The sequence below is a fragment of the Periophthalmus magnuspinnatus genome, chromosome 7 (genome assembly GCF_009829125.3).
Source record: "Periophthalmus magnuspinnatus isolate fPerMag1 chromosome 7, fPerMag1.2.pri, whole genome shotgun sequence".
Classification (NCBI taxonomy): Eukaryota; Metazoa; Chordata; class Actinopteri; order Gobiiformes; family Gobiidae; genus Periophthalmus; species Periophthalmus magnuspinnatus.
Genome location: NC_047132.1, coordinates 22,754,153 through 22,779,865, shown reverse-complemented (window position 1 = coordinate 22,779,865; position 25,713 = coordinate 22,754,153). Strand labels below are relative to the sequence as shown.

Below are 25,713 nucleotides of genomic sequence, written 5' to 3'. Positions count from 1 at the left end.
TTGAACATCAAACGCATAAAATAGAATTTTAGAGAGTAATTTTGACTGTAAATTGATGCGCAATACACACAAGCTCAAGGAGATTCTTGTGATCATAAGGAAATTATGTAATGTTCAAACGGGTAAACTACACTATACATTTATTTTTCAAGGCACCCAGCCAGGCACTGTCAAAGTTTATACAATTACTTTAAAGACTTGCAATAAAATTGAATTGCCACTAGATGGCAGTGTTATGAAAGTGTATCTGTTAAATAGTAAGAGCGCATGTCCAAATTGAACTTGCAAACATGAAAGTATAATACATTTTTATATAGATCCACGCTTGTGAACCACGGAATCACACGGACGTACCCTGGTAAGGCCAACAACTAGTGCAGCACTTAACTCAAACTAGTTGGTAATAATTTTGTTATGGTCTTGTACAGTTCTACACCATACAGTCTGTAATACACCCACACTAATGAAGCACATGTCAAAGGAGGAAAGGTCCTGTGAGTGGAGACCAGTGTTTGAATTTGAGCTGAGAAAATGGCGGTGTGTAAGTAAGACACAACAGACAAAATACATTTTCTCCTCTTCGTTTTTATTAAATCTTATTATTTCACTTTTTTGTCAGTTTGTTCGCTACTTAATTCAAAATTATCCAATAACTTTGTTTCTTTGCATCCTTTGTAAATTTTTTTTTTTTTTGTCAGAAAGGGACATAAAGTTCACCCTCAAAAGTAGCACCATACATAGTGCATCTAGTTTTCAATCCTGTAGCTGCCTTCTCAATCAAAATTGGTATTTTGGGCTACTCAGTGGCTGTTTATTATCTGATAATCAGATTTTGAGTACGCATGTAACTGCAGCCAGTGTTTATTATTTGTCATAATAACTTTAGGGTTATTGGTAAATATGCAAATACCAGGTTACATTTATATCATTACTAAACAGATTCTTGAAGGCAACTGTTCAGCTATTAGGGCTTGAAGAAATACTTGGGGGATTTTTACAGTATTATATACTGTATACAGTAGCTTTGTGCAAACAAAATGCACTTACTATATTGGGTACTATACTGTATTTTACATTAACTGTGCTGTCTGTACAAAACATTGTGAATTGTAACACCAGATGTAAACCAGATGCAAACCAGTTCTACATCAAGTCTTTACCAGAACAGAAGTAACACAGGAATGTTAAATATGGGTGTCCAGGTAGTTTGGTTATAGAACAATCAATTTGACAGTGCAAGTCTCTTGAAGATCATAGCAATATTTCAATAATTTTTGTATTCAGGCCATGTAGCCTGAAACTTTACATAACATGAGAAATACAGAGGTACTAATGTTGAAATTCCCTGTGAATATGGAGATGGTGTTAATTGAGGCGGGACTAGAGGAGTGAATGAGGTGCAATCAGTCTAATCTTAGTGTGTTTTGTGTGACTGTGTGCACTGTGCAGGGGGAGGGACTGTCTCTCTCAAACCCTCCAAGGCTGAGAGAGCAAACACATTCACTCCAGTGCTGCTCCACACAGACAGAAAGAGCTTATGTGCGAGCCGTGTGAACATAAGCTGCAAAATCCACATGAAAAAGGGACCAATGCTGAAGGCAGAGCTACGACAGAGAGAAGAGGACATATGATATTTTTGTCTTTGGTGTGGAGCTGAACAAATGCACACTGGCAGAACAGAAAAGGATTATCATAATGGACTAAGATGTTTATGGCAAAAAGAAGAAACAGTATTGTTCGTTTTTGTTAGCATGGAAAGGCAAAGGTCAAGCACGATTTGGACCATCAAAGGAATGCAGTGAAGATGGTGATTTTGTAAAAATAAAAACAACTATATTCCAACCTTTCAATTATACTTTGACTGTTCAGGTCATAAAGTCATTTGGAGTATTTTTGTGGATAAGTTGTTGCAAGCATGCTGTGTGGCCTGAGAAGAGACACCAAGAGCAGTATTGGTAAGAGCAACACACTTTGATGTTTGCAATGTGGGGTCAAGTAACAGCGCAAGAGGCCAGTCATCACCTGGACTGAAAAATCCCATTCATCTGAAAGGGCAGAAGGGTCCTGACGGTCTGTTTTAAAGAAGCTATTAATTGAGATAATGTGTAATTCCAAAACTGCGGTGTTACAGATAAATGTACAATAGAATGCTATATCTTTACATATAATTTTGTTATTTGTCAAACTGCAAATAATAATAGTGTTCTAATTGTCAATGATTTGCTTTGGTCTTTTGAATGGACTGTTTTTGTAATGTGTGTAAATGGCAATGCTGTTGTAAATATGATATATATGAGGATACGTATTTTGTCATATCACTCAACCAAACTTTGAACCCATATTTAGTTAGATTGTCCTGGAGTGATGCAGGATTTTTCCATTTTTAATTATTGTTAAAACCTCATTTAGACTAGATACGGTCTTAGTCCATGGTTATTTCTGGTTAGGCCCTGCAGTTATTCCATCTTTCTGTGTAATATTCCTGTTTAAGTGTTACTTTCAATAAATCCTGATAAAGTGGGTCTGGTGAGGCTTTATGTGACATCTCAAAATAGCATTCTGATTTCATTGTCACAGATTTTCCCTCCACATTTAACCTAGATTTTGAATGTTTTTAGACGCATCATGGCATGCAGTCAATCTAAAATTAATAAACTTACCATGAAATTGTTTTTAGCTCTATACATCTTGTATAGTACAACTATGAAAGATTCAGAAAAGATTAGTATATTTTAGTTTAACATGCAATGTGAGATATAATCGCCTTTGAACAGCTTGCTCTTGTGTTGATTTGAATGTTAAAAGTTTTCTCTTTAGTGCTCTACTATTTAGTTAAGTTAACCCATTTATTTGCCTTTGTAGTATTTAATAGTTTATTTTCATTTTTATAGTTTATCTTGCTTTAAGTCACATTTTGTCAACTGAAGTATATCCATGGGTTTTCCTGTTGGTAGTAGAATAGTATGCTGTCACGTGCAGAGGAGCGGTCCACATAACCCAGGGTTAATGTTGTCTTTTGATAGCAGTGACAGCTGCTGGACTGTCAGGGCCCTGCGGAGCCGCGTGGTTTGGAGGCTTTTGCGCAGTGCTATGGTTGTGTCACTCATTCTATGCGCACAGCTGACCAGGACATTTGTGCAGGAAAGTGTTTCAAATTGAGTCAAATACCATGTTTATGCCATAAAGCAATATATGGACAGATAAGAGACCACTGCTATGTTTTTCCATGAGACTATTTTAAGTTAATAGTGTTAGTTGCAACACTATTTAGCAAGGTAGTAGAAGTAACATAGTGTTTAAAGGCTGAATGATTTACACTTTGCATTTACCATTAGATTTGTAATTCATATAGGGTTTTTTTTTGTTGGTTTTTTTGGGTTTGTTTTTTTGTTGGTTTTTTTTGGCTTGTTTTTTTCAATTCAAAGTGCACATTTATAGCATGTCCCAAAGCTAAATTTAGCTAAACTAATACTGGAATTAAATGCAGGTTAGTTGATGTTTCAAGACGTCTAGGATTTGCTGTTTTTATAATAAAATATCATAAATACTGAATATTGTGTTTTTTGCAGAGGAAATTATATTAAATACATAAATGATTTCTTTAGCAATTTACTAACTTTGGCCACTGAAATGTCGATTAAATTGCATTCATCTTGCAGCCCTCATTTATAGATTTATTGTGCAAAACACTACTTGCAAAAAAAAGCAAAAACATTATTTATAATTTTGATATCTGGATATAGTTACAATGTGCTAGTCCAGTGAGGATATTTTAAGTCTTGGGCATGAGTCATACAGAGAAAGGCTGATTTGACTCTTAAGTCTCTGCTCAAAGGCACCAGGGATAGTCGTGGGTAACTTTTCTTAGGGTTAGTTTAAAATGTAAAATGTGTCCAGAGAAAAGCTTTGTGGCTGTCCAAGTACTCATCTGTTCAGCAGTCTTCTGAAAACATCATTCATACTATCAAAAGAAAGGCACATAAATGTCACTTCCTGCCGAGGCCTCTGCTTTTGGCCTTTGGAGCCCAGTATCTGTAGGGCATGGTTGCGTTTACCCTCCAGCCTGTGTTGCATGTTCGAGAGTTCCTCAATCAAACATTTCCAGACGATTGGATTGGAAGGGATGGACCAATTCCATTTACTATACAGACAGTACTATTAGTTAAAGAATTTCCGGTTATTGTTGCTTGCGTCTTCTGTTCTTTCTTGAAATTTGGGTTTAACTCAGTTGGAATCATTGATGTCCCCATGTCAAGAAGCCCCTCTCATGCCATAGACTGAATACTTCCTTGGTTTGTAGAGCAGCTGCTGAAATGACATAAAGATGATCATTTTCTCTCCATGCTCGAACAGTCTATTAACCGCATGCTGCTCCTTGAGGAAAAGCCCCGTGGTTTAGCTGCATAGATTAGTGCAAATGTATTCTCATGGTAAAAGGCTGGGTTTGGGAGGGGAGCTATTTCAGTCCCAGACCATTCCTCTGGATGTCATGGTGACACAGAGGAGTGACCCTGTAGGTTTGAGTTCACATTGTGTTACTAGTGTATGCTGAATAAGGCTTAGTGCTCCCTGATCTCTCCATTGCACTTCAAAGCATTAATATCTTGGCGGTATGCTTAATTTCTGTCATTCTTGGTAAACCGGAACTGAAACCAGGACAAGCAGAAAGAAAACTGAAAGAAATTATGAGCTATGTCACAATAAAAAGTGAATGCAGGAAATAAGTAGGAGTGTAATAAAAATGGTTTTGTCACTGTATGATTTGTATCAGTAGAACCCACAATATAATGTTTGGTGGTGTTGTAGAGGTTTTACAAGTAGCTCATAGAATACAGATGAAACGGCAGGAGACAGTCTAGATGTCTTATGCAGAAGAAGTTTATTATAAATCACAATGGCCAGGGGGCTCACACATGGTATTGCCTACCCAAGCCCTGGTGATGCTTCTACATGAAAACTTTAAACTTACTTTCAAAAGAAAATTAGAGGGAGGAAATAATGATCTTGTATGACAATTAGCCATTGCATCACTTATATTTCATGTGCCGTGTGCACTACCTTGGACATACTTCACTGACAGACACATATATATAACCATATTTATGTTTTATGGTGATGAATGTAAAAAGATCTTAACCAGGAGAAATTGCCTCACTGTCCTTACTAAATCCAATTTAAACTACAACTTAACCAGATGGATCCAGGATTTAACTACTGAGTGTAGCCCAAAACCAAAGAGAAAACAAGGACTACCGGTAAATCAAACCTCATCAGTCAATAGTATAGTACAAAGCATTGTCGTCCTAGTGGTTGTCTTCTTTTCTGTCTTTTCTGTCTTTTCTACACGTTCAAATATTATTTTATATTTATATTCTGTCTCTTCAGATGAGGGACCATACTCAAAGGGAAACAAGGACTTGGGACCATGTGACCAATCACATTCCACCCAGCGGCACAGTCTTTCAGGTACTATCTAATCAAACCTGATTCAGCCGGGCTTTGTTTTCCCTCTGCTGTCTGATTCATGATGGTGCCATAGACATTTTACTGCAGTCACGCTGCTCTGATGTCCTTAACACAGAAACCTCAAGCACGTGTCCGCTGTGTTTTCTTTTATGAAGCATTGTTTGAATAGCTCATAAATGCTTAGACATTATTAAAAGTGCATATGCTGCGTATCTGTCACAAGCACTAAGGCCCTTGTAGATGTAACATAGTCATTTAACAGCACAGCATAATGTTTGTTGGACAAAATGAGACTGAGAACTGTTCAGCCAATATCAATGTTAGGTTTCTTTAAAAAAAATATTCCATGATCAGAGGAAATCTTTCATTTTTATTTGTCAAACGGCTCATAAGGAACTGTCATCATTGGTTCAATGATCTCACAGTTAGAATCTATATTTCTAGCTATTTTAGAATATATATTTTATATTTTAAGCACTATTTTGAGAGATCAAAATGCTGTGTTAAAGCATGAAATATGTATATATAGTCACAAATATAAAAGCCAGAGAGGATGAAAGGATAATAATGTAGCACTAGTGAAGGTTTCTGTAAATCTGGAGAGAAAGAAAAGTCAAACGTGTGCTTTTCCTTTGACCGGCTTGATGCCGTGGTGCTGCCCCTAAGCTGACAGTGCCTATGTGACTGCTTGTCTGTCTCAGAGGAGTACAGAGGAGTGACCACTGTTGAGCTGATGAAAAGAGAAGGGAGCAGCCTCGGCCTCACCATCTCTGGAGGATCAGACAAAGATGGAAAACCCAGAGTGTCCAACCTGCGTCCAGGTGGGCTTGCTGCCAGGTGAGTTCTACGTACCCCCTCACCCACTACTCAGCCTGCTCTGGCCTGCTCTGTGGTGCACTATACAACAGGCTTAACACACAGCTGTCCAAACGTGTTAGTCTGCTCCTTCAGATAGCCACATTTACTAAAGTGAACAAACTGCTGCTGCACAAGCATTTGCTCTAAAATTTAAACTGCACTTTCTGAAAAATCAGACATCTTCTACTTACTCATCAGCCAAAAGTGCTGGCATAGGGCTTTTGGACTACCATCTGGAACTAATTAAGATCAATAGATCAATAGAAATCTAATGCTACTGGGCTTTTAATTATGAAAACTCAAACATAATCACATTTAAATGACTATTTCTCCTTAAATTCGAAATGCACAATAAGCAATTTCCTACTGTTATTCACTAAATGAACAGTATTAAATGTATTAAGATTATTGTTATTATAAAACCAACCTCTAAAGATTTGGGATGATTAAACAGTGTGTGACTAGCTGTGATACACACACACACAATGACAACACCCTGCGAAAATGTCTTGGAAAGAAATGCCATCACTTGTCAAGTCCAAGGAGTCTTTCAGACAGACAACGCCGTAATTCTTCCAAGCAGCTTTTCCTCCCACTGCTGTTTATCCTCCTAGAAGTGCTATAGATCAGTCATTTCAAAGTTTTCTCGCACCAAGGAGGACCAAACATAGACTAGGCCAAAAACTAGATCAGGACCAGGGATGTAAGATCACTGAATCAGGATCAAACCATCAGTCAATCATGATTAAAGCATGACTTAACTAGGATTAACACGCACTGAATTGTGGCTAAACTTTTAAATAAGAACTTTAATGACACTTGCATCAGATCACATCAAAATTGGGATTTAACCTTGATTTAACTCAGAACTAAACCAGGACTAGAACAGGACCAAACCAAGCCTAGATCAGGACTAATCTGGGTGCAAACCAGGATCAAACCAGCTCAAGTGTGAATCCACAATGAAACTGACTTATCCACATTTGAACCCAGACTTAAGTAAACCTTTACCTGGGACAAAATCTGGATGAAAACAAAATACAAGACAAATAGACAGAATCAAAGACACCATTGTTTAAAACGAGATTTCAACTGGGACACAAGGTCATTTTCACATTTTAATTCGGAGGTATTAACTTCAATTCAAATTCAGGTGCAAAAATCAGCAGCTGATTTCAAATAGGCTAAAGAAATAAACTGGCTTAGTATAGTACCATAAAACTATACTTTGAAAAAAAATTTCTAGACACAATCACACAATCAGGAAACAAGACAAACCCATGATGACATTATTAACATAGACACAGCCAATGACAGGCCTGGATGGTCAGTGATGTCTCTGAGTGAGTGGCAGTGCCCAGAGGTGTGAGGGCCAGAGAGGGCAGACGACGTACAACATTAATTAGCCCTACTCTGAATTGAAGCTTGACTCAGAATGTCATAACTGTGTGACAACATATGCATCCTCTCAGTCAGAGCAGAAGCGGGAGGTGCTTTGGGCAATTCACCTTTAACACACCACACTGTATGTATGTCTGTAGACCAGAGAGGCTATAATCAAATCATTATTACTATCTGTCAAATCAGGTTTATATCATAGATGGTTTAAATAACTTCAGTACTATATTCATGTCTTCTGCTTCTTGTATTGCATTTTCCTGTATTCTTGTCGCAATTCTTGGATAGATTATACAGATGCAAATATAATATTCTAATCTAAAATCAAGATGAGCGAAAATCTATTTATATTCCTATTTATATAGATTACTGCCTGTTAGGGTTGCAGTCTTATCTCAACTACTTGAGGCTTGAGGCAAGATACACTAGGACAGTCACAAAGCTGTCATATGCATTCATTCTACATTAATGTATTATGGGCAGTTCAACCAACTCATGCCTGTTTTAGTTTTGATATTGGGACAAAATCGAACGACCCCCAGTACTTTTAAAACTTCATTGCTATATTTTTGTCTTCTGTCTCTCATATTCTTGCTGCTGTTATTCTCATTCACAAGGTTTGAGTCTAATCTAGCACAAACAGCAGTCAAGTTTGGGAGTATTTGAGGATGGAGTGCAATGCAGATGCTACTATAACCCATATAATATAAATTCATCAATATTCCTGGACTAACGCCTGTAATGGTTCCAGTCTTATCCTGACCTCTTTGGGCTTGAAGCAGGATTCATCCTGTACATTCACAAACTGGAAACTCTATTTATTATAGACAGAGTCCCCAGTAGCCCCCAGTAGTACGAGATGTAATTAATGTACGGTATTATGATATGCTCATTTAGTTAAATTTGTGTTAAAATGAGTATTGTTCTAAAATAGGCAAACCTAACTTGACAAGGAAAACTGTTTCTTGTCTGGTGAGGGGCTTCACATCTGGACTTCTGCGTACTTGACCTCAAGGGCAAGTGGTCTATGGCTGTGAGGCAAGCTATGGAAGCTCTGACAGATACAGGGCTGTCACACCACCAACACTATAAATAAACTGTGAAGCATAACTCAGCGCTTAAAACTAAAATACAACTATCATACCATGACATTAGAGCTACTTGGTTAATGTATAGCCCCCATATGTTACTGTATTGTATTTTCTCAACTGGCTTTAGCAATTTGAACTCAAGTAAATTGATACTGAGTAAGCTTGTTTTTGTCGTTTTTGAAGGAGTGACCAGCTGAATGTGGGGGACTACATCAAGTCGGTCAACGGCATTAACTTGTCAAAACTTCGTCATGATGAGATTATCAGTTTGCTCAAAAACATTGGAGAGAGAGTCGTGCTGGAGGTGGAATATGAGCTACCCCCGTTTGGTATGTTAATGTTTTACAGTGATCATTGCTGTTGAAATAGATGCTGTTTTTCATTTTTAGTTTAGTGTGAAATGAGAAAGTAGTTTATACAGTGCCCAGGGGGTCTTTAGCTTTGGCATGTATTCTAGTTAACTGATCTATAGCCTACTCTCGCTATATCATTGAACCAACCACAAATGCAAGTTAAGGAGGATTTTATGTGTAGTGAATATAGATACATAATTACAGTAAAAGGGAAGCTGTGAAAGTGTTCTTCATGCCTGTTTTTGCTTCTCCTTTCACAGTTCAAAACCCCTCAGGAGTCATCACCAAGACTATAGATGTGTGTTTACACAAAGAGGGAAACAGCTTTGGATTTGTAATGAGAGGTATTTGGATTTAAATGCACTTGTACACCCATTTAATGTCATCTCTTTAACAAGGGATTATTTCACAATATTGTCCAAAGACCTTACCTCATGTTTATATCAGCTTATATAACAAGTCTATGTTAAACAAGCCTTCATGTCATGTCTACATAATAGGTTACAGATGTATGTATTATTTGCATAGTATTTATTTTGTATTATCAGATGCATTCCTACCGTAGTTCTGCCATACTCCTAAGCATTCTCCTACAAATGCCTAGAGACTTGGATTGACTGTGACCCCAGCCTTAAAGGTCTATATTACACCAAATAGATTCTTGTGAGCTTTAAGGTATGTTATAATACTGTCACCTCATCAAAAACAAACCCAGAGTTGTGTTTTACTTCATTCACACATGTTTGAGTAATCCTGGTCAGTCTACATCTCGAAAGCTCAAAATATTCTGTTCCACCTTGTGATGTCATGTAGTGGTAGTTTTCATGTTAACAGCTCCTTTTACTTTTAGTTAAGAAGAGATTTGGAAATTCTAGGGCTGATGATATCCAAATGATTTTAGTGAAGATGTGTGAAGTTTGAAAACACCGTGTAACTCTTTCTGTATTACCACATGACATCACAAGGTGGAACAGAGTGTTTTCCATTTGAGAGAAGTCAGCCTAAGTCTGTGAATGTGTGAATGAAACAAAACATAACACTAGGTATATTTTTGATGAGGGAACAACATTAGAACATAGAGGGTGTAATATAGGCCCTTTAAGTTTCATAACTGATTAGCTGCTGTACTCTTCCCATCGATCACAGTGCACATAAGTCATCATTTTATTTTTCACAAAGTATTGCAAAAATAGTTAGGTAAATATTTTTTTATATTTATTCTTAAATGTTTTATTTTTGTAGGAGGTTTCCATGAAGACTGGCGCAGGTCCCGTCCTCTGGTTGTCACCTATGTCCGCCCTGGTGGTCCTGCTGACAGGTGAGGGACAAACATAAAACAGTAAATTTACCTAATCCATTTAAGTATTTAAGTACCTACCTTGAATATTGATCAGGTTAACATAAGAGAACAGTAGTGTAGCATCAGCAATAGTACTAATTGAGCTAGTTGAAAAGATTGAATTAGAATTAGAATTAATGTCTTCTCAAAACTGCGACTATTTCTTCAACTACTGATGTAGGCTGTTTATTTTTTAATACCGTATTTTTTCATTTTTTCCTAGAACTTTTAACTGCACTTTAACTTGCGTATGTGTTTGGATGATTTTGTCCTCAATGAAATGAATAAACAGTGTAAGAACGTGATACCCTCAAAGAGTAAAAGAGTAAAATGTGATTCTATTTTTAGAAAGATATTTGTTTATCCGTCCGCATGTGCCTTCTCCTTCAGCACATTTACTATACTACATGTTATCTTCAAAGGCCACTGCTCATCCCGGGGCTAATTCAACATTACACTTTTCCTGTACAAAACTAACATAAGCATAACAGCCGAGCAAACATAATTCACCATCAAAGACTTCATGCCCCTTTATCTCATTTATTCTCTCACTCACCTGGGAGCAAAAACTCAAGTGGAACTATTTGATGATTTACTGTGACGGCTGCTGAAACGCATTTTCTGCAAATTTGTCAATTCTATTCAGTTCTTTTTTTAATTCATCATCACAACAGCAGTTTCTTCACAGATCAAACTTAATACAAAAACAGATTAGCCTCAACTGCTGCAGATGCAGTGAAAGTATACTTTACACAGTGCTTTTTTACTCAGAGACACTTTACTCCACACTTGATAGTGGTAAGTCACTATTGTAGCCACAGCTGCCCTAGTGGAGAATAAGTGTAGACTAGTAAGACATATTATGATGTGGCTACTATAAACAAAAGAAAACTGCAGCAAAATAGCATAAGTGTTTATTTTATGTAATTTTTATGTTATTAGGCAAGGCAAGGTAAGTTTATTTGTACAGCACAATTCGTACACAAAGTAAGTGCTTTACAGAATAAGAAGGACATTAAAATCACACAAATCAAAACATAAATAATAAATGAACTAGTCTCAAAATAACAGGACTAGATTCCCTTCTCAAATTTACAAAGTAAATTTTCTGAACTCAGAGTTATGTCAAATAGGCCATCATCTTGAGACATATTTTACTTGAAACAGGAAGATAACTTAAAATGGTAAACCTATTGCAATCATGACATTTGTTATTGTATTTGTGTTATTTGTTTCCAGAGAGGGCACACTGAAAGCTGGTGACCGTTTGTTGAGCATTGATGGGATGCCGTTGAACAGGGAGAAACACGCTGACGCTTTGACCGTCCTGATGCAGAGCGCTCAGGAGGCTCTGTTCCTGATCGAGTACGACGTCTCTGTCATGGGTGAGAACAGCACAAACATAACATACTATATATACTATATATGTGTATGTGTGTGCGTGTGTCATGTGCACGCAAAATAAACAACATATACACGGCACAGTATGTAGGCTGTAGGCGAGCATTGTATTGTCGTTGATTATTGGTCACATAAGCGCAAAGCCAGGCCTATACAAGAAAATGCATGGATAGTTATGAATGCAATGTTTTCTGTTTTGTCGCTGGTTGTTATTTGTGGTGACAGAGTACACAAAACTCAGTAAGATACATTTCTTTCTTAATAGATATCTGTAGTAGGGCTGAAGTCCCCATTACAGAGATAGTAGGACTTCTTGGTCAACTAAAGACATGTCCTCAATTGGTGGACTAAAAAAGGGGTGTGGCAAAGCTGTTAAAATTATTGCGTATCTCTGTGTATCTGAGCCCCAAACTGCACTCACTAGACTATACATATAAGCATAGACTTTTCACATATAAATACCAAAGAATACCATATCTTCAGCTAATTCACTCACTCAATAACTTCTCCTTGTTGTTGTTGTCCCATATAAATCCTTATAATCTAATAAAATGCTCAGGACTACAGGCCTAAATCATGACTGGTTCAATTCTTTGTAACTTCAATAGCATATATAATATAAGCATTTAAAACATATGTGCATTCACTTGAGGGCAAAGGATCAGCTGATGTTAGATGTTTGGAGATGGTGACTGAGATGATTTAGACATGCACAAACAAAACCAAGCAAAAGACTAAATACTTAAAATGATAATCCATCTATATACTATACATGGTACATATGTATTGTATCCTTGCCAGAATAAAGAATAGTATTTTGAAGCCAGAAATTATCTGATGCAACTGCAAGTAAATTACTATGCTGAATATTCTGCTCTGGTCTGTGCAAAATGGGACATGTCACCAAGGACAGTTGGCACATATTAACTGCTATGCACTGAACAATCAGGTCTGCTCGCTTCCCGCCTAAATAAAGAAATATGTCAGTGTTATTCTCTGTAAGCTTTTTATATTAAATTGTTTACAGAAAGATGTTTGTTTGTTTTTTTTTTCAAATGTGAAACCTTTTGCTTCTGCATGTTTTTTGTTTTAGAGGCAGTACAACAAGCCTCGGGCCCTCTGCTGGTAGAGATAGTGCGGGGCCTGTCGTCGAGCCTGGGGATCAGCCTCACCACAGCCATCTACAGGAACAAACAAGTCATTATTATAGACAAGATCAAGCCAGCCAGCGTGGTGGAAAGGTCCAACTCCTTAATTATACAACTGTGCACAAGACTGTAATGAAGTGTGATATGTTGCTTTGTTTGAAAAAATATATAACTTAAACTAGACAGAAAGAAATGTGATTTTTTTAAGATTGTAGAGCTCTCTGAAATAGGCTTTTACAGCAGAACAAGGTATTTTTGTATTTCAGTCTAGATCCAGGCAATAAGTCCTTCCCTTCCCACTGCATTAGCCACTACTTTGGTTGTGGTCCATAGTCTGTGAGTGCTTCTAGTTTTGTCTATTTTTTTATGTGACGTTTTTTACATTGAAAACCTGTCTTACCTTAAAGCCTCTTTGATGCTTACATTTTTTGTCCAATCAGGTGTGGTGCTCTGCATGTTGGGGACATTATATTGGCCATAGATGGGACCAGCACAGAGCACTGTTCATTGATGGAGACCACGCAGCTCCTTGCCAGCTCTGGTGATGTCATCAAATTGGAGATTCTTCCAGTCAATCAGAGTAGACTTCCTCTCAGGCCACAAGATGCAGGTATGATATATGAGCAATTATAAAACTGTATTGTTTCAGTAATTAAGTCTTGAAAGTAATTATATCTTGGAATCGTCATATTAATAAATGAAACAAGTGTATTACATTGCAATTTTAATTTATTGAGCTGATCATTGTTATCTCAAGTGATATTGTAAAATCCATTTTCTACGATAATATATAATATCAATTATATATATTTAACAATAATATTTATGCATTTTTATTCTGTATAATTACAGTTACACTTAAATATTTGTATTTACTGAAATGTGTCTGTTGGGAATAATTCTATTATATACACATAAAACAATATTCTGCATTACAATCTTTTCAGGGCCCCTACACACACTTCCTCTGTCAGAAACTGGACATCATGTTTATTGTACACAATTATTTCTGGGTCAGCTGTGGCTCAGTCCTTCTTCTGCCACTGTACCACCACATACTACTAATAACCTATACTTTATTTTCACAGAATCCAGATTTGAGTATATGTATGTATAGAAATAACTTTACCAATTTACTGAGAAAAACATATAATTTTTCCTGCCAAAATGATTCAAAAATGTTTCTTTAAACAGGATTTGGGGCTGCTATATTTTTACAGCTTCTATTTCCAGATAAGACATGATTAGAAGATGCAATTTGTTTAATCTCCTCCAGGGATTTAATAACACTGATACTGCCACATAGAGATTAGCTGTTCATGTTCCAACGCACCATTTCCTCAGCTCGCCTCAGGTGAGCTCAGCATAAGCTGTCAAATAAGCTTCATAGGATCTTTGGTCTTTCATGCAATTTAATATTACCATGTTGACCTGCAAATACATCTAATAAACACCCTGTAATGACTCCAGTCATCCACATTTCTTTCACCAATTCCTTCCATATCTGAGCTACTTAAAAGATTAATCCCTAGAAATTAAACTGGATTACTGTCACATGCTACTTGTATGTAGTGACAAATCTCTTTTACAGATCTGTCAGTTATTCAGGTGTATATTTGCAGTGATGGGGGAGGTAATTAGTCCTTGGACAGTAACATTTTTTAAGATGATAAAATAAACCAAATATTATGGTTGTGAAATCTCTCTTGCACATTTCAATTTAAATGTCTTTATACAATTTCATATAGATGCAGGCATGAATTATGAGTTTATTTAGTTGTCTAGAGATACATTTCAATAATTTTGTGATATATTTCTTGTTATTTTGAGTATTATGAGTATTTGTAAACAAACTAATCTCAAACTAATCGCAAAATGGAAAAATGTGTTTTAAGTAAAAACAGTAATGTTACCAGATGACAAAGGATGCCTATCACATTAGTGACATCATCACCAATCAGAGCGCCACCTGTGTTCAATAAAGTCACGTTGGTCACAAGTCTCTAAGAGGGCTGTGTAGCCTCTGCCTCAGATGAACACACGATGCCCAGCGGACGAGTTATTCATGCCTTTCTTTCACCTATAGGCTCTTTTGAAAATGACATTTTAAAAATGGTCTCCAATGTGCACTCATCTTTTTGGAAACTTGCTAGCAGAAGTAAGAGACTGCTCTCTGTTTGTGTCCTTAGCTTCTTGAGAAATTTGCATTTCACTCAAAACAAAGGATAAATCAAGCACAAGTAATCACTGGCTCTTGGTCAATAATTGACAAATATATAAGAAAGCTTCTCTTGACTGTTCATGTTGTATTTTAGGTTAAAAGCAATACATGATTTATTCTGTTGTGCTGTGTGTAGATTGATGTCACTGGCTTGTTGTTTGTTTTGTTTCATATTCCATCTCATTGTCTTATATACATGTACTTTCTCCATTTTAAATTGTGTAGTAAAAGTGCAGAAGAGCAACCATCACCATCACTGGGACCAAAGCTTCTGCCATCCCCCACATGTGAGCCACAGCAAAACATGGAGCAGCCCCAGCCACCCACACAACCATCAGGACCACTGCAAATGTAAGTGATCACAAGTGACAGCACTGCTACCGGCTACACACCAGAGCAGAGGGCTGGCTCTCTGGCACGTGTTGGAAGAATGGTCGCCCTGAATTGGCTTTCATCTCTAAATTTTCCACCTATGGCACACTACAAATAAAATCAGTGTCACAGTTGAACTGATAAATTACATACTTTAGCATTACAAGAGACCCATATTCTTTCTTTCATTCAGTTAATTAGTCTTTATCAAAAGTTATCAATTGACCTACTTGAGGTTATTTTTCTTTTAATACAAACATGGCTTTTTCAGTAATAATTTGATGTTGTCATTTATTACTATTTCTCAGTATAGTGTCACCTCTCACTTCTTGCTGAATTAACCCAAATGATCATTGGGAATACTTGTATGAACACCCCTGTAACTGATCTTACACTTTTTACGTACATGCCATTTATCATTAAAAAATCCCTATGCTGTTGCATGCAGTCCGCTCTGAGTAGATACTATAAGAAGGTGTGTGTCTGCTTCCAGCCCTCGTGAGTGGTGGCTTCTCCCCTTCCTCCACAGTCACTTCAGGCTTCAGCAGCCAGGGGAGCAACACTCTGCCCTGTCCCAGCGCTCCTGTTGCCCCCACCAGCCCCCGCAGCTCTACGGGCCGCAGGAGGGCCAGGAAGAAGGATCACAAGAGCTCATGTGAGTTTCATTTGTATTAAAACAGAAAACTCAAAATGCTCTTGTTACCTGAGAAAAGTAAAGTGACAAGAGCAACTGAAGCACGTCTTTCTTTTTTCTTATATATTTTTACCATGTGCTCTACTTTCTCCCCATTGCCATAAATTGTGTAAATGAGTTTGGGTGTGAATATTTGCATTAGCTTCTTTGTGTCTGCCCTCAGTTTAACTAAAGTTGCTGGTAGAGAAAATGGGATAGTAGCTTTTTGCTTTATGTTACATTAAATTACTAAATTATGCAAAATTACAATATCAAATAATACTATATTATTGAAAAGACTTGCAGTGCTACTTCCAAACAGGAGTATAACGTAATATTTCTAGTGGTGTATGGATCATATATGTTGATTTTTTTATTTACCTGCTCCTTATCTTGCATGTACTTTTGTTTCTGCAAGACACATGTAACCACACCTTTCCATCTGTGCACATCTCTTCTCTTGAGCTATATCTTTTTGTTCTGACTTGAACTTGTTTGACAGACCCAGGTCATCACTTTTCCTTTCTGTTTATATGGGTGCAAGTCAGCTCTCCTTACTCATCACTATCTCCTGTGATCCCCTCTGCGTACATTATCTGCCACTATCTGACTTTCTCTCTGCCTCTTACAGTGTCTCTGGCCTCTAGCTCTGTGGGGCCTGGAGGTCAGGTCTTTCATGTGGAAACAAGTGAGGTGGTCCTGAGGGGAGATCCACTCACAGGTTTTGGGATCCAGCTTCAGGGAGGTGTCTTTGCCACAGAGACTCTATCCACTCCCCCAGTCATTCGCTTTATTGAGCCCGACAGCCCGGCCGAAAGGTAACATAGTCAGACACACACAAAAAAATGAAATCATAGAGGGTCACCTTCAACTGGGAGTTTGTGCTAATCATTGGACTTGGCAATGAACAACTGACATATGCAAAATTAGTCTAAATTTAGCCTAGTGCCTCACTCTGCATCCAGTCAGATGCAACATTCGAGATTTGCTGTTTATTACAAAGATTATCTGAACAAAACCTTTATTTTAGTGGGCATTGGAGATGCACTTTAATGCTTTATAAATGCACTACTTTAGATGATTATGGAGTTATAATATGATTAATAATGTGCCGTGGAGCGCACATAGTGGGTTGATACAAGTTGATCCAACATTCAGTCTAATTAACATCTTTTTATGAACTTGAAGTCTGTCATGGTCCTGTAAGATTACAGGCCAGGTGGATTATTGTTCAGGGGACCTGCAAAAGTGGAGCTGTAGGTGGCAGCAGTGACTTTCATGCAATACTGTGATAGTGGCATCTTGGCCTATACTCAAGGGTAATTAGAGGAGCAGGAAGTGAATTAACATTAGCTGACACTGTTTTTGTAGCTGGTCGTTCATAATTGGACACATTAATAAATGTGTTACATGAGGGTTAATCCTGTCAGTCTGAACTCAGTTTTCTGTGTGTTATTTTTGTGTGTTGGTGGTTCACCCTGAGGTCAAATTACTCTTCCTACACAGAGATGAAGCATTTGACACAATGTCTGTAAAAAATTCATGAAATGTTAGCAACCTTAACACCTTGTCAGGGCATGGTGAGAATGAAAAAAGATGAGTCATATGCGTAATATAGCAGAGTGGTTCTCAGATATTTATAGGTTACATTGACTGTTGCAAATACAGTACATTTATATATATATATATATATATATCAATTTCTATATATATTATAGGTGTGGGCTGCTGCAGGTCGGAGACAGACTTTTATCTATAAATGGGATTCCCACTGAAGACGGCACTTTGGAGGAGGCTCACCAGCTCCTCAGAGACTCTGCTTTGGCCAACAAAGTCACATTGGAGGTCGAGTTTGACATTGCAGGTGTTGCATTTTATTTTTTGTTGTATACTATAGGACATTTTTCACTGTTTATTTGTTTTACTTTGGCACTAGAATCTGTGGTCCCCAGCAGTGGCACTTTTCATGTGAAACTTCCCAAGAGAAGAGGGGTCGAGCTAGGCATTACCATCAGTGGTAAGTGGCATTAGTAGTATCCAGCAGAGGGCGATAATGTTCAACGCAAATCTGAGCTGCACAAATGCAGTTTAAATCAATGTTCTGTGATCCATAAACTCAAGCCTCAAACCACCAGGGCTCATTAACTCAGAATAATGCAGACTATTAATCTTTATGTCTGAAGAAAATCTAATATTCTAGATCACATTCTGATCACTTCCCTTCCTTTTCAGCCAGTAAAAAAAATGGAAAACCGCTTGTCATCTCTGAAATAAAGAAAGGAAGTATAGCACACAGGTAAGTAAAAAAAAAAAAAAAAAAAAAAATTAAACATAATTTTTTTTGTCTACTGGACATTAGAGGTAGTACTTTCTCAGCACCTCTTTGTAGCGTGTTAATAATTGTTAGTCAACAAATGAACAAACGTTAAGATAATCATATTTACTAAGTGTTTGGTGTTACCAACAAGGATGTAAGTGTTATGCCTCAACACTGAATTGTATCATATGCCAAATAAGTGAACCACACTGTAAGACAAGTTTAATTGGATTACATTATGAAAACTAGAGCAGTGGAGCAGCCACATTTCACCAAAGGCTCAAGGCTGAGGTGATGGTCACCTCTAAAGTTCTAAAAGAGATTTACAGGAGCTAAAGGGATTCAGGTACTGACTGGCTAGATTAATGTTCTGCTCACAAGAATATAGATTGTAGTATTGGCGTTTGTATTTTTGTTAATTATTATTCAGACTTGGTGATTAAAGTTTATCTTAAATTACCCCAGCTTGCACTTAGATCTCATGTCTGAAGTTGCCATTTACAATTTCTATGGATAATAAACCTTATCAAGGAGAACCCCCATCTCTAATCAACCCATTTAACACCCTGGTTCTGATCCAATTCCTCTTGTGTCTAGAACAGGCACTCTGGAGCCGGGAGACAGATTGCTGGCCATAGACAGTGTTCGTCTGGAGCACTGCACAATGGAGGACGCCATGCATGTCCTAAATCAGGCTGAAGACATGGTCAAACTACGGATACAGAAGGATGAGGACAATATTGGTACATATTCAGCTTTTTTCCTAATCTCATTTGTGATTGTGTGAACTGATCACTGTAGCTATGGGACATGGGCGATGACCGCTTTTGTTTCATTTATTTAACAGGACAATGTACAGTCACATAACACCAGAGGGCAGAGATGCTAGTACCCGATTTTAGCTTAGGAAGCTAATTTCCATTTGCATTATTTATTACTTTTATTTTTAAACTTTTTTGTTTTATTTTTTGAAAATTTATTCTATTTCGGTTTTCTAGATGAGTTGGAAATGTCTGGTTCTATAATCTACACTGTTGAATTGAAGAGGTACAATGGGCCACTGGGCATCACTATTTCTGGCACAGAGGAGCCTTTTGACCCCATCGTAATTTCTGGCCTGACCAAGAAGGGGCTGGCAGAGAGGTGAGCAGGGGCTGTGGGAGAGGTTAAAAAGTCAACATGTCAGGCACGACTTTTATGTGGATCTTTTTTGGGTGACTCATTTTCACAGCTTTATTGCTCTTGCAGTGTATTGGCATCTTGAGCAATAACTGAGGCACCAAAGAGCCCCTGTCTTTCTTATGTAACCTACATTTTGCTGCCTTTTCTTTTTATCCTTTCAGAACAGGGGCCATCCATATAGGTGACAGGGTCCTGGCCATCAATGGAGTCAGTCTCAAAGGGAAACCTCTGAGTGAAGCCATCCACCTTCTTCAGATGGCGGGAGAGTCGGTCACACTCAAGATCAAGAAGCAAACAGACCGTGAGTTATTTAAGATCTAAAGGCGGGGAAAACTGTACATAGATCCCGTGGACCACCTGTTGTTGCTGAAATTGTAGAAGTCTACAAAAACTAATCCTACAAAGTAATGTATGTCATAATTAGCACATACATTTGGTAATGCTTATATTTATTATATATTATGTATTTGCCTTAATAAAGCATGAAAAGTCTTGATTCAAAATGAGCATATAGTTGATGAAGAATGATCCAGTCTTAATTGGTACTCTAACTGTATTTCCAAACCTTAGCCCCTTAATTAAGTAGATGCTAAGCCTGAATCTTACCTGATGATACATTTGTACATTTTGAATTAAGTTTCTTTCTTTGTGCTTTATTATGGCAGTAAATGCAGTCTTGCCTGACAATGACGGTAAGCCAGTCTCAGATCCATTTAGTATGTCCATAATCTTTTCTCGAATTATCCTGTCAAATAGCATTTAAAACATGTGTTACATTTATTCAACCACTAACATTGTCATAAATTGTTTAAGATCCCTGTTTTTTTATGTTCAGATTCTGATACTAGGCGGTTGCTGTACAGGGAAGGTGGATATCTCTGTGACCTGGATGATGAGTTGACAGAGTCCCACAAAACCAGTAAACTGTCTGAGGCCTACTCTGCTACAGTGCCCAGTGTGGACTCTGCCATGAGCTCCTGGGATGGGTCAGGCTTTGACACAGGCTACAGCAATCAAGGTACAGGCTATGCACCACCAAAAGACTATTCTAGAAATCACTGTCATCCATGTTAAAGCTGTATAAGTAGATTAACAATACAGGAGGTAAAATTCTTATACTACGCATCAGCTAATATAAATAATATTATGCAGGACATTTTCTGAAATCTGTATATGCTGAATTGTACTAATGTGTTCAATCATGCTTGCTGTTTGAGTAACTTTTAACCTCCTTTGCTAGGTACATATCTTCACAAACCCTCTGACTTCTTGCTAAATGCCAGTGACTGGCAACAATCAAAGCACAGGAGTCAATCAAGCTCCAACTCTGTAGGCATGTCCCATCACACCATGTTATTTGACACAAGGTTTACTGAAGATGAGTGGGACAAAGTACCAGGGTAAGAGTTCTGTACTGATCCTCCAGCTTATTTTTTTAGTGTTGTCTTTGTAAATAAAGGTGCATCTCAAACGTCGTTTTTATTATTTCAAATAATATGTAAAAAATGACTGAAATACAGACTGAAATACAGGTCTAAAATTTAGTAGTGTATGCTAGCTGAGAACTGCAGCTAATGAGGCAATTTTATGTCTACATATCTGTTTAATTAAAACTGCTAATTTTTGTGTACTGAACTGATTCCATGGTCTAACTTTGAGATTCACCTTTCATAGCTATTCATTTCTTGTTGTTAGTCTATCCTTGTTCAAAGTCTAAGCACAATCTGAATTTTTTTCATTTTGTGTCACATGCCTTTGTGTCTGTGCGTTTCCAACTGTCCTTTTTTCTTTCTTTCTCAGGTATTCACTTTCTCATCTGCTTTACTAACCATCTTCAATATTCTTTTGCTATTTTGTCACCTTTTTAAGTAAATTAACTAAAACATTGATAAAAGCATTTATGGATATTAAACCATTATCTAGATTTTTATTTAATTTTATTATTGAGGTGACATGTTTAACTATTTACCGTACTAATCTATAGAAGACATTTTAGCGTAAAAGAAACTAAGCTTTAAACTCCCAGCCCCCCCTCCCCCAAACTACATCTCCCATGCTATGTGCTCGGAGGTCCACATGAAGACAACATGGCCAGTCTCATAATCTTGGTTCCGTCGTTGTCATAGATTTATCAGCCCTCCCCGTTGCCAAGGGAAACTGAACCACTCTGAGGACTCAAGTTTTTGGTCCCAGGCCTTGCAGGACCTGGAGACCTGTGGCCAGTCCGAGATCCTCCGGGATCTGGAGGTGAGTCTTATCTTCTCTCTGCCATACACAATCTGCGCTGCACTGTATTTATACGTCACACCAGATAAAGCATTATGATTATCTCAATCATATAATCTGACGTTAAATCCACCACAGGCATCTGCTGTACTGATACACACTGCATTTTGCACAATGCAAATGCTTCATTGACTTCTTTCTGTTCTCCTGTAGGCCTCAATGACGGGTAGTGCTTTCAGCCTGTATCTGGAAGAGAGTAAAACTCTTGATGACTCAATGTTTCAGTCTGAAAAGTCTCCTTATAAAAAACTGGAAGACCTGGAGTCAAAGAACAACAAACTCAACAAATTTAACATGTCCAACGGACCCAGCAAAATCTCCAAGATGGAGGACAATAAGGAGGACAAATCTGATGGTCTGGTTTCTGCAGCCCTTGAACTACTCAAGGTAGTCATGTTAAAATTGTAGGTTTTTTTAAGCAAACAAAAATGTATCAATTTGAAATATGCATTTTTTCAGGGGGGGAGGGGCAGTTAATTCTTGACACACATTCATATGTCGTCATGATAAACATAGTCTTCTAAAACTGCATTTAAAAACACTGATAAACCTTGGCACCATGAATTGTTACACAAAATTTTCCATACACAAAATTTAATTTGTTGAGATGGTCTTGCACCAGAAATAAACAATCGTATCCACAGGGATTTGTGTTCAGAACAGTTGAAAATATACACAATGGCCATAGTATTATCTATAACTGCTGTGTCTAAATGTAAACAAATATACAATTTCTGTCAGATTTAACTGCATTTGTACACCTAATATATTGTCCTGTACGTGTGCCATAGCACATGACCTCATATGAAACTTAAAACCCTGTTGCTTTTTGTTGTACTGAGTGCAATGAAGGCTATCAAGATGCTTAACAGTGGAAAATATGCTGTTTTGACTTTACACATTGTGTTTCTATCTCAGAAGGTCATCTGGCTATGACATTTACAGCTATTGTAGACAGCTGTTAAAAACGGTGTATAAAATTTTCCAAAGAATAAATTAAGTGCATTTTTGCTATATTCTTTTATCTTCCATCTTAAGGTAACAATCAGGAAAGATGCAGAGAGCCATGACTTTGGTTTCAGTGTTTCCGATGGACTTCTAGAGAAGGGAGTGTATGTGAACATGATCCGTTCAGAGGGACCGGCTGCTCAGGGAGGACTAAAACCCTACGACCGCATCCTCCAGGTATGACAGAAGTTCAAAATAAGAAATTAAGAACATGGAATTATAAAAACACATAAATATTGTGTAGACTTTATTATTGGACTGGTAATATCTTGTGTCCTCCAGGTGAACCGTGTTCGGACCAGGGACTTGGACTGCTGTCTGACAGTGCCTCTCATTATGGAGGCTGGGGAGAGCTTGGACTTGGTCATTAGCAGGAATCCGCTGGCGGCGGGGAACACTGGGCTGTTGGACAAGTACGGCGACTCCACAAACTCATTATTCAACTTTTCTGAGCCTAGGACCAACAGCATCGCCCTCTGAAAAGTCAGACTTTTAATGTTTTAACAAAGACCAATTATTGTTTGTTTCATTGATACACAGCAACAAGCTGCATATTAGTATTTTCACTTCTGGCTTTGAGACAGACATTGATTTAAGTTCAACCTTAATATTGCCCATATTTATCAAACCTCACTGCTGAGGGGGGATCTGGAGATCACTTGTTATGTCTGGGGACATCACATGTTTTCAAATGCATTTATTCACTATTGCCAATTAAACAAGTTTTATCGCCACCTTAAAATGACCCCCTTTACACTATATATTTCTGTAGATAGTCACTATAGATGGAACACTGCCTCATTGCTTTCACTGTATTTCCAAGTTAACACACAAAGTTAACTTGGACGATTGAGGGTCTACACAGACACACACATTCACACCTCATTATTACCTCACATCACCCTTTTATATAGCATATAGGCAGATCTATTTATATCTGTCCCCTATACCGAAGATGCGCTGCCTTGAAACCACAAACTGCATGTGTGTCCAATCCCGCCTGTTGTAGACACATGAGCAGCTGTAGGGCAGCCCACTCCCCTGAGTTTCAAAGGCAAAGCCACCGCATGAATAAGGTTATATAACAAGGGAGTCATTGGTTCTGACTGAGCCAGGATGTCAGAGTGCACGCCTCAACTCCCCAAAGCATTTGAACACAACACACTTCTTAGGTTTCCATCTCTCAGTTCAGTTGAATTTTGCACATTTTCCTTATTGCTAACAACAAAAACTCAGTTGGATTTTTCAGGGTCTGTCTTAATGTCGAGTTATTTTGGTCCTTGGCTCAGTGCCCTGGTTTCCATTGGACAGTTTCTTATAGGTGCCAGGCACATAGTATTAAATGTATTTTAAAGCCACTCAATTGTACCATTACAATACCAGGAATGCTTGCCCTTTTAAATGAAAAATGTCCCAGATGGTTTAATGTTTTGTGAATGCCCCTAGAAAACCAATGAATTTATCTTTCTGCACAAGCTTCGCAGTTTGGGTTTCTGCTCAGCCCATTTAAACCACAAGTTTTGCACAACTGACTTTTGTTTTATCACATGTTCTCACATTTGTTCTCCACACTTTTCCTTTGGCTTGTTGTACACTGTATGTTTTAAGCATTATTTGGTTCCTATAGTTTACTGTAGCTCTAAGCATGTTATGCATGCTCACGATTTGTCCTTATGGGGGTCAGAACATATCCCTGTTCTCACACACACACACACACACACACACACACACACACACACTGCAAGTTTACAGAAGGGGGATTAAGATTTCATAACCATGATGCACTTTAAAAGATAATTTCTGCAGCTGTAATCTCAAGAGTCAAACATACTTGGCTACCACTGCCTTTTGTTTTTCTAATGGCTTTTTTTTTCCCTCAAAGTTTTGGTTACAGATAATGAAACAAATGATTATCCATTATATAGGGTCTTGTTTGTTAAATTGTCTTAATGTTTTATGCAATTAAAGTATGAAACCATAGTCTGATTAATTTGAGAGGAGCAAGTTGAACCTCAAATGTAACACAAGTGGATGTGTGAGAGCACTTAACACAATTGATGACCCACGACCTCTTTCATTTTCCATAATGATTTGCCACTCGCGGCATCTAAAGCGCGTTTATTTCTCACTCGAGTGACGTCAAATAAACTCGGAGGATGTTGGGAGGGATCAGGCCAGACCCCAGATCATGTCCAAATAAGTCATGTTTAATGCGAGCCAAGTGTATCTCCACCTGCTCCGGGCCGTTATATCGCCGCTGGTGGGACGGGCGCGTGAATCTAGGCCGAGCTGTCACTGAGTCACTCAGCGCACGGACCTGAGACACTTCAAAGGATCGCATTGGATCTCTATATATCAGGCTATTTGAGGCCTGTAATCAATAGTGCCCGTAGTGATACTTCCACGCAAGAGACATGATCTTTTCAATCACTGAGGGCCGCTTTGTAAAGTCATAGCTCTGTGTATGTATCGTCTGTCCGGGCAGCAACAATTTCACGCCATAAATCCTTACTGTTTTATGTGTGTTTATAAACATCGAATACTTTATAATACGACTGGTAAATGACTTGGTACACATGGATGTATAGGACTATACAATT

General features: G+C 37.9%; 1 protein-coding gene across 2 annotated transcripts; it reads left to right on the top strand.

The window, feature by feature from the left end:
• The first annotated feature begins 1,498 nt into the window (after positions 1-1,498).
• On the top strand, positions 1,499-25,107 carry LOC117373505 (glutamate receptor-interacting protein 2-like). Of its 2 annotated transcripts, XM_055222785.1 has the most exons (25): positions 1,499-1,955; positions 5,386-5,466; positions 6,168-6,303; positions 8,997-9,142; positions 9,427-9,510; positions 10,409-10,484; positions 11,745-11,890; positions 13,000-13,147; positions 13,495-13,664; positions 15,501-15,626; positions 16,141-16,302; positions 16,952-17,138; positions 18,039-18,184; positions 18,257-18,337; positions 18,553-18,616; positions 19,235-19,380; positions 19,636-19,780; positions 19,981-20,120; positions 20,655-20,687; positions 20,769-20,837; positions 21,060-21,219; positions 21,946-22,066; positions 22,259-22,492; positions 23,144-23,290; positions 23,396-24,278. In XM_055222785.1, exons 1-25 carry the CDS (start codon positions 1,916-1,918, stop codon positions 23,591-23,593), a joined length of 3,186 nt encoding a protein of 1,061 aa, XP_055078760.1. In that variant the 5' UTR covers positions 1,499-1,915; the 3' UTR covers positions 23,594-24,278. The 2 variants fall into 2 exon arrangements, with proteins under 2 accessions (XP_055078760.1, XP_033825444.1); XM_033969553.2 differs by having other exon boundaries at positions 1,500-1,955; positions 20,655-20,837; positions 23,396-25,107.
• The last annotated feature ends 606 nt before the right edge of the window (positions 25,108-25,713 follow it).

Bases quoted from the DNA above. Each gene is read 5' to 3' on its own strand.
- LOC117373505 (XM_033969553.2), top strand. From the start codon at position 1,916: ATGCTGTGTGGCCTGAGAAGAGACACCAAGAGCAGTATTG. The intron at 9,143-9,426 runs GTATGTTAATGT...CTCCTTTCACAG, and splicing joins ATATGAGCTACCCCCGTTTG to TTCAAAACCCCTCAGGAGTC. The intron at 19,781-19,980 runs GTGAGCAGGGGC...TTATCCTTTCAG, and splicing joins AAGAAGGGGCTGGCAGAGAG to AACAGGGGCCATCCATATAG.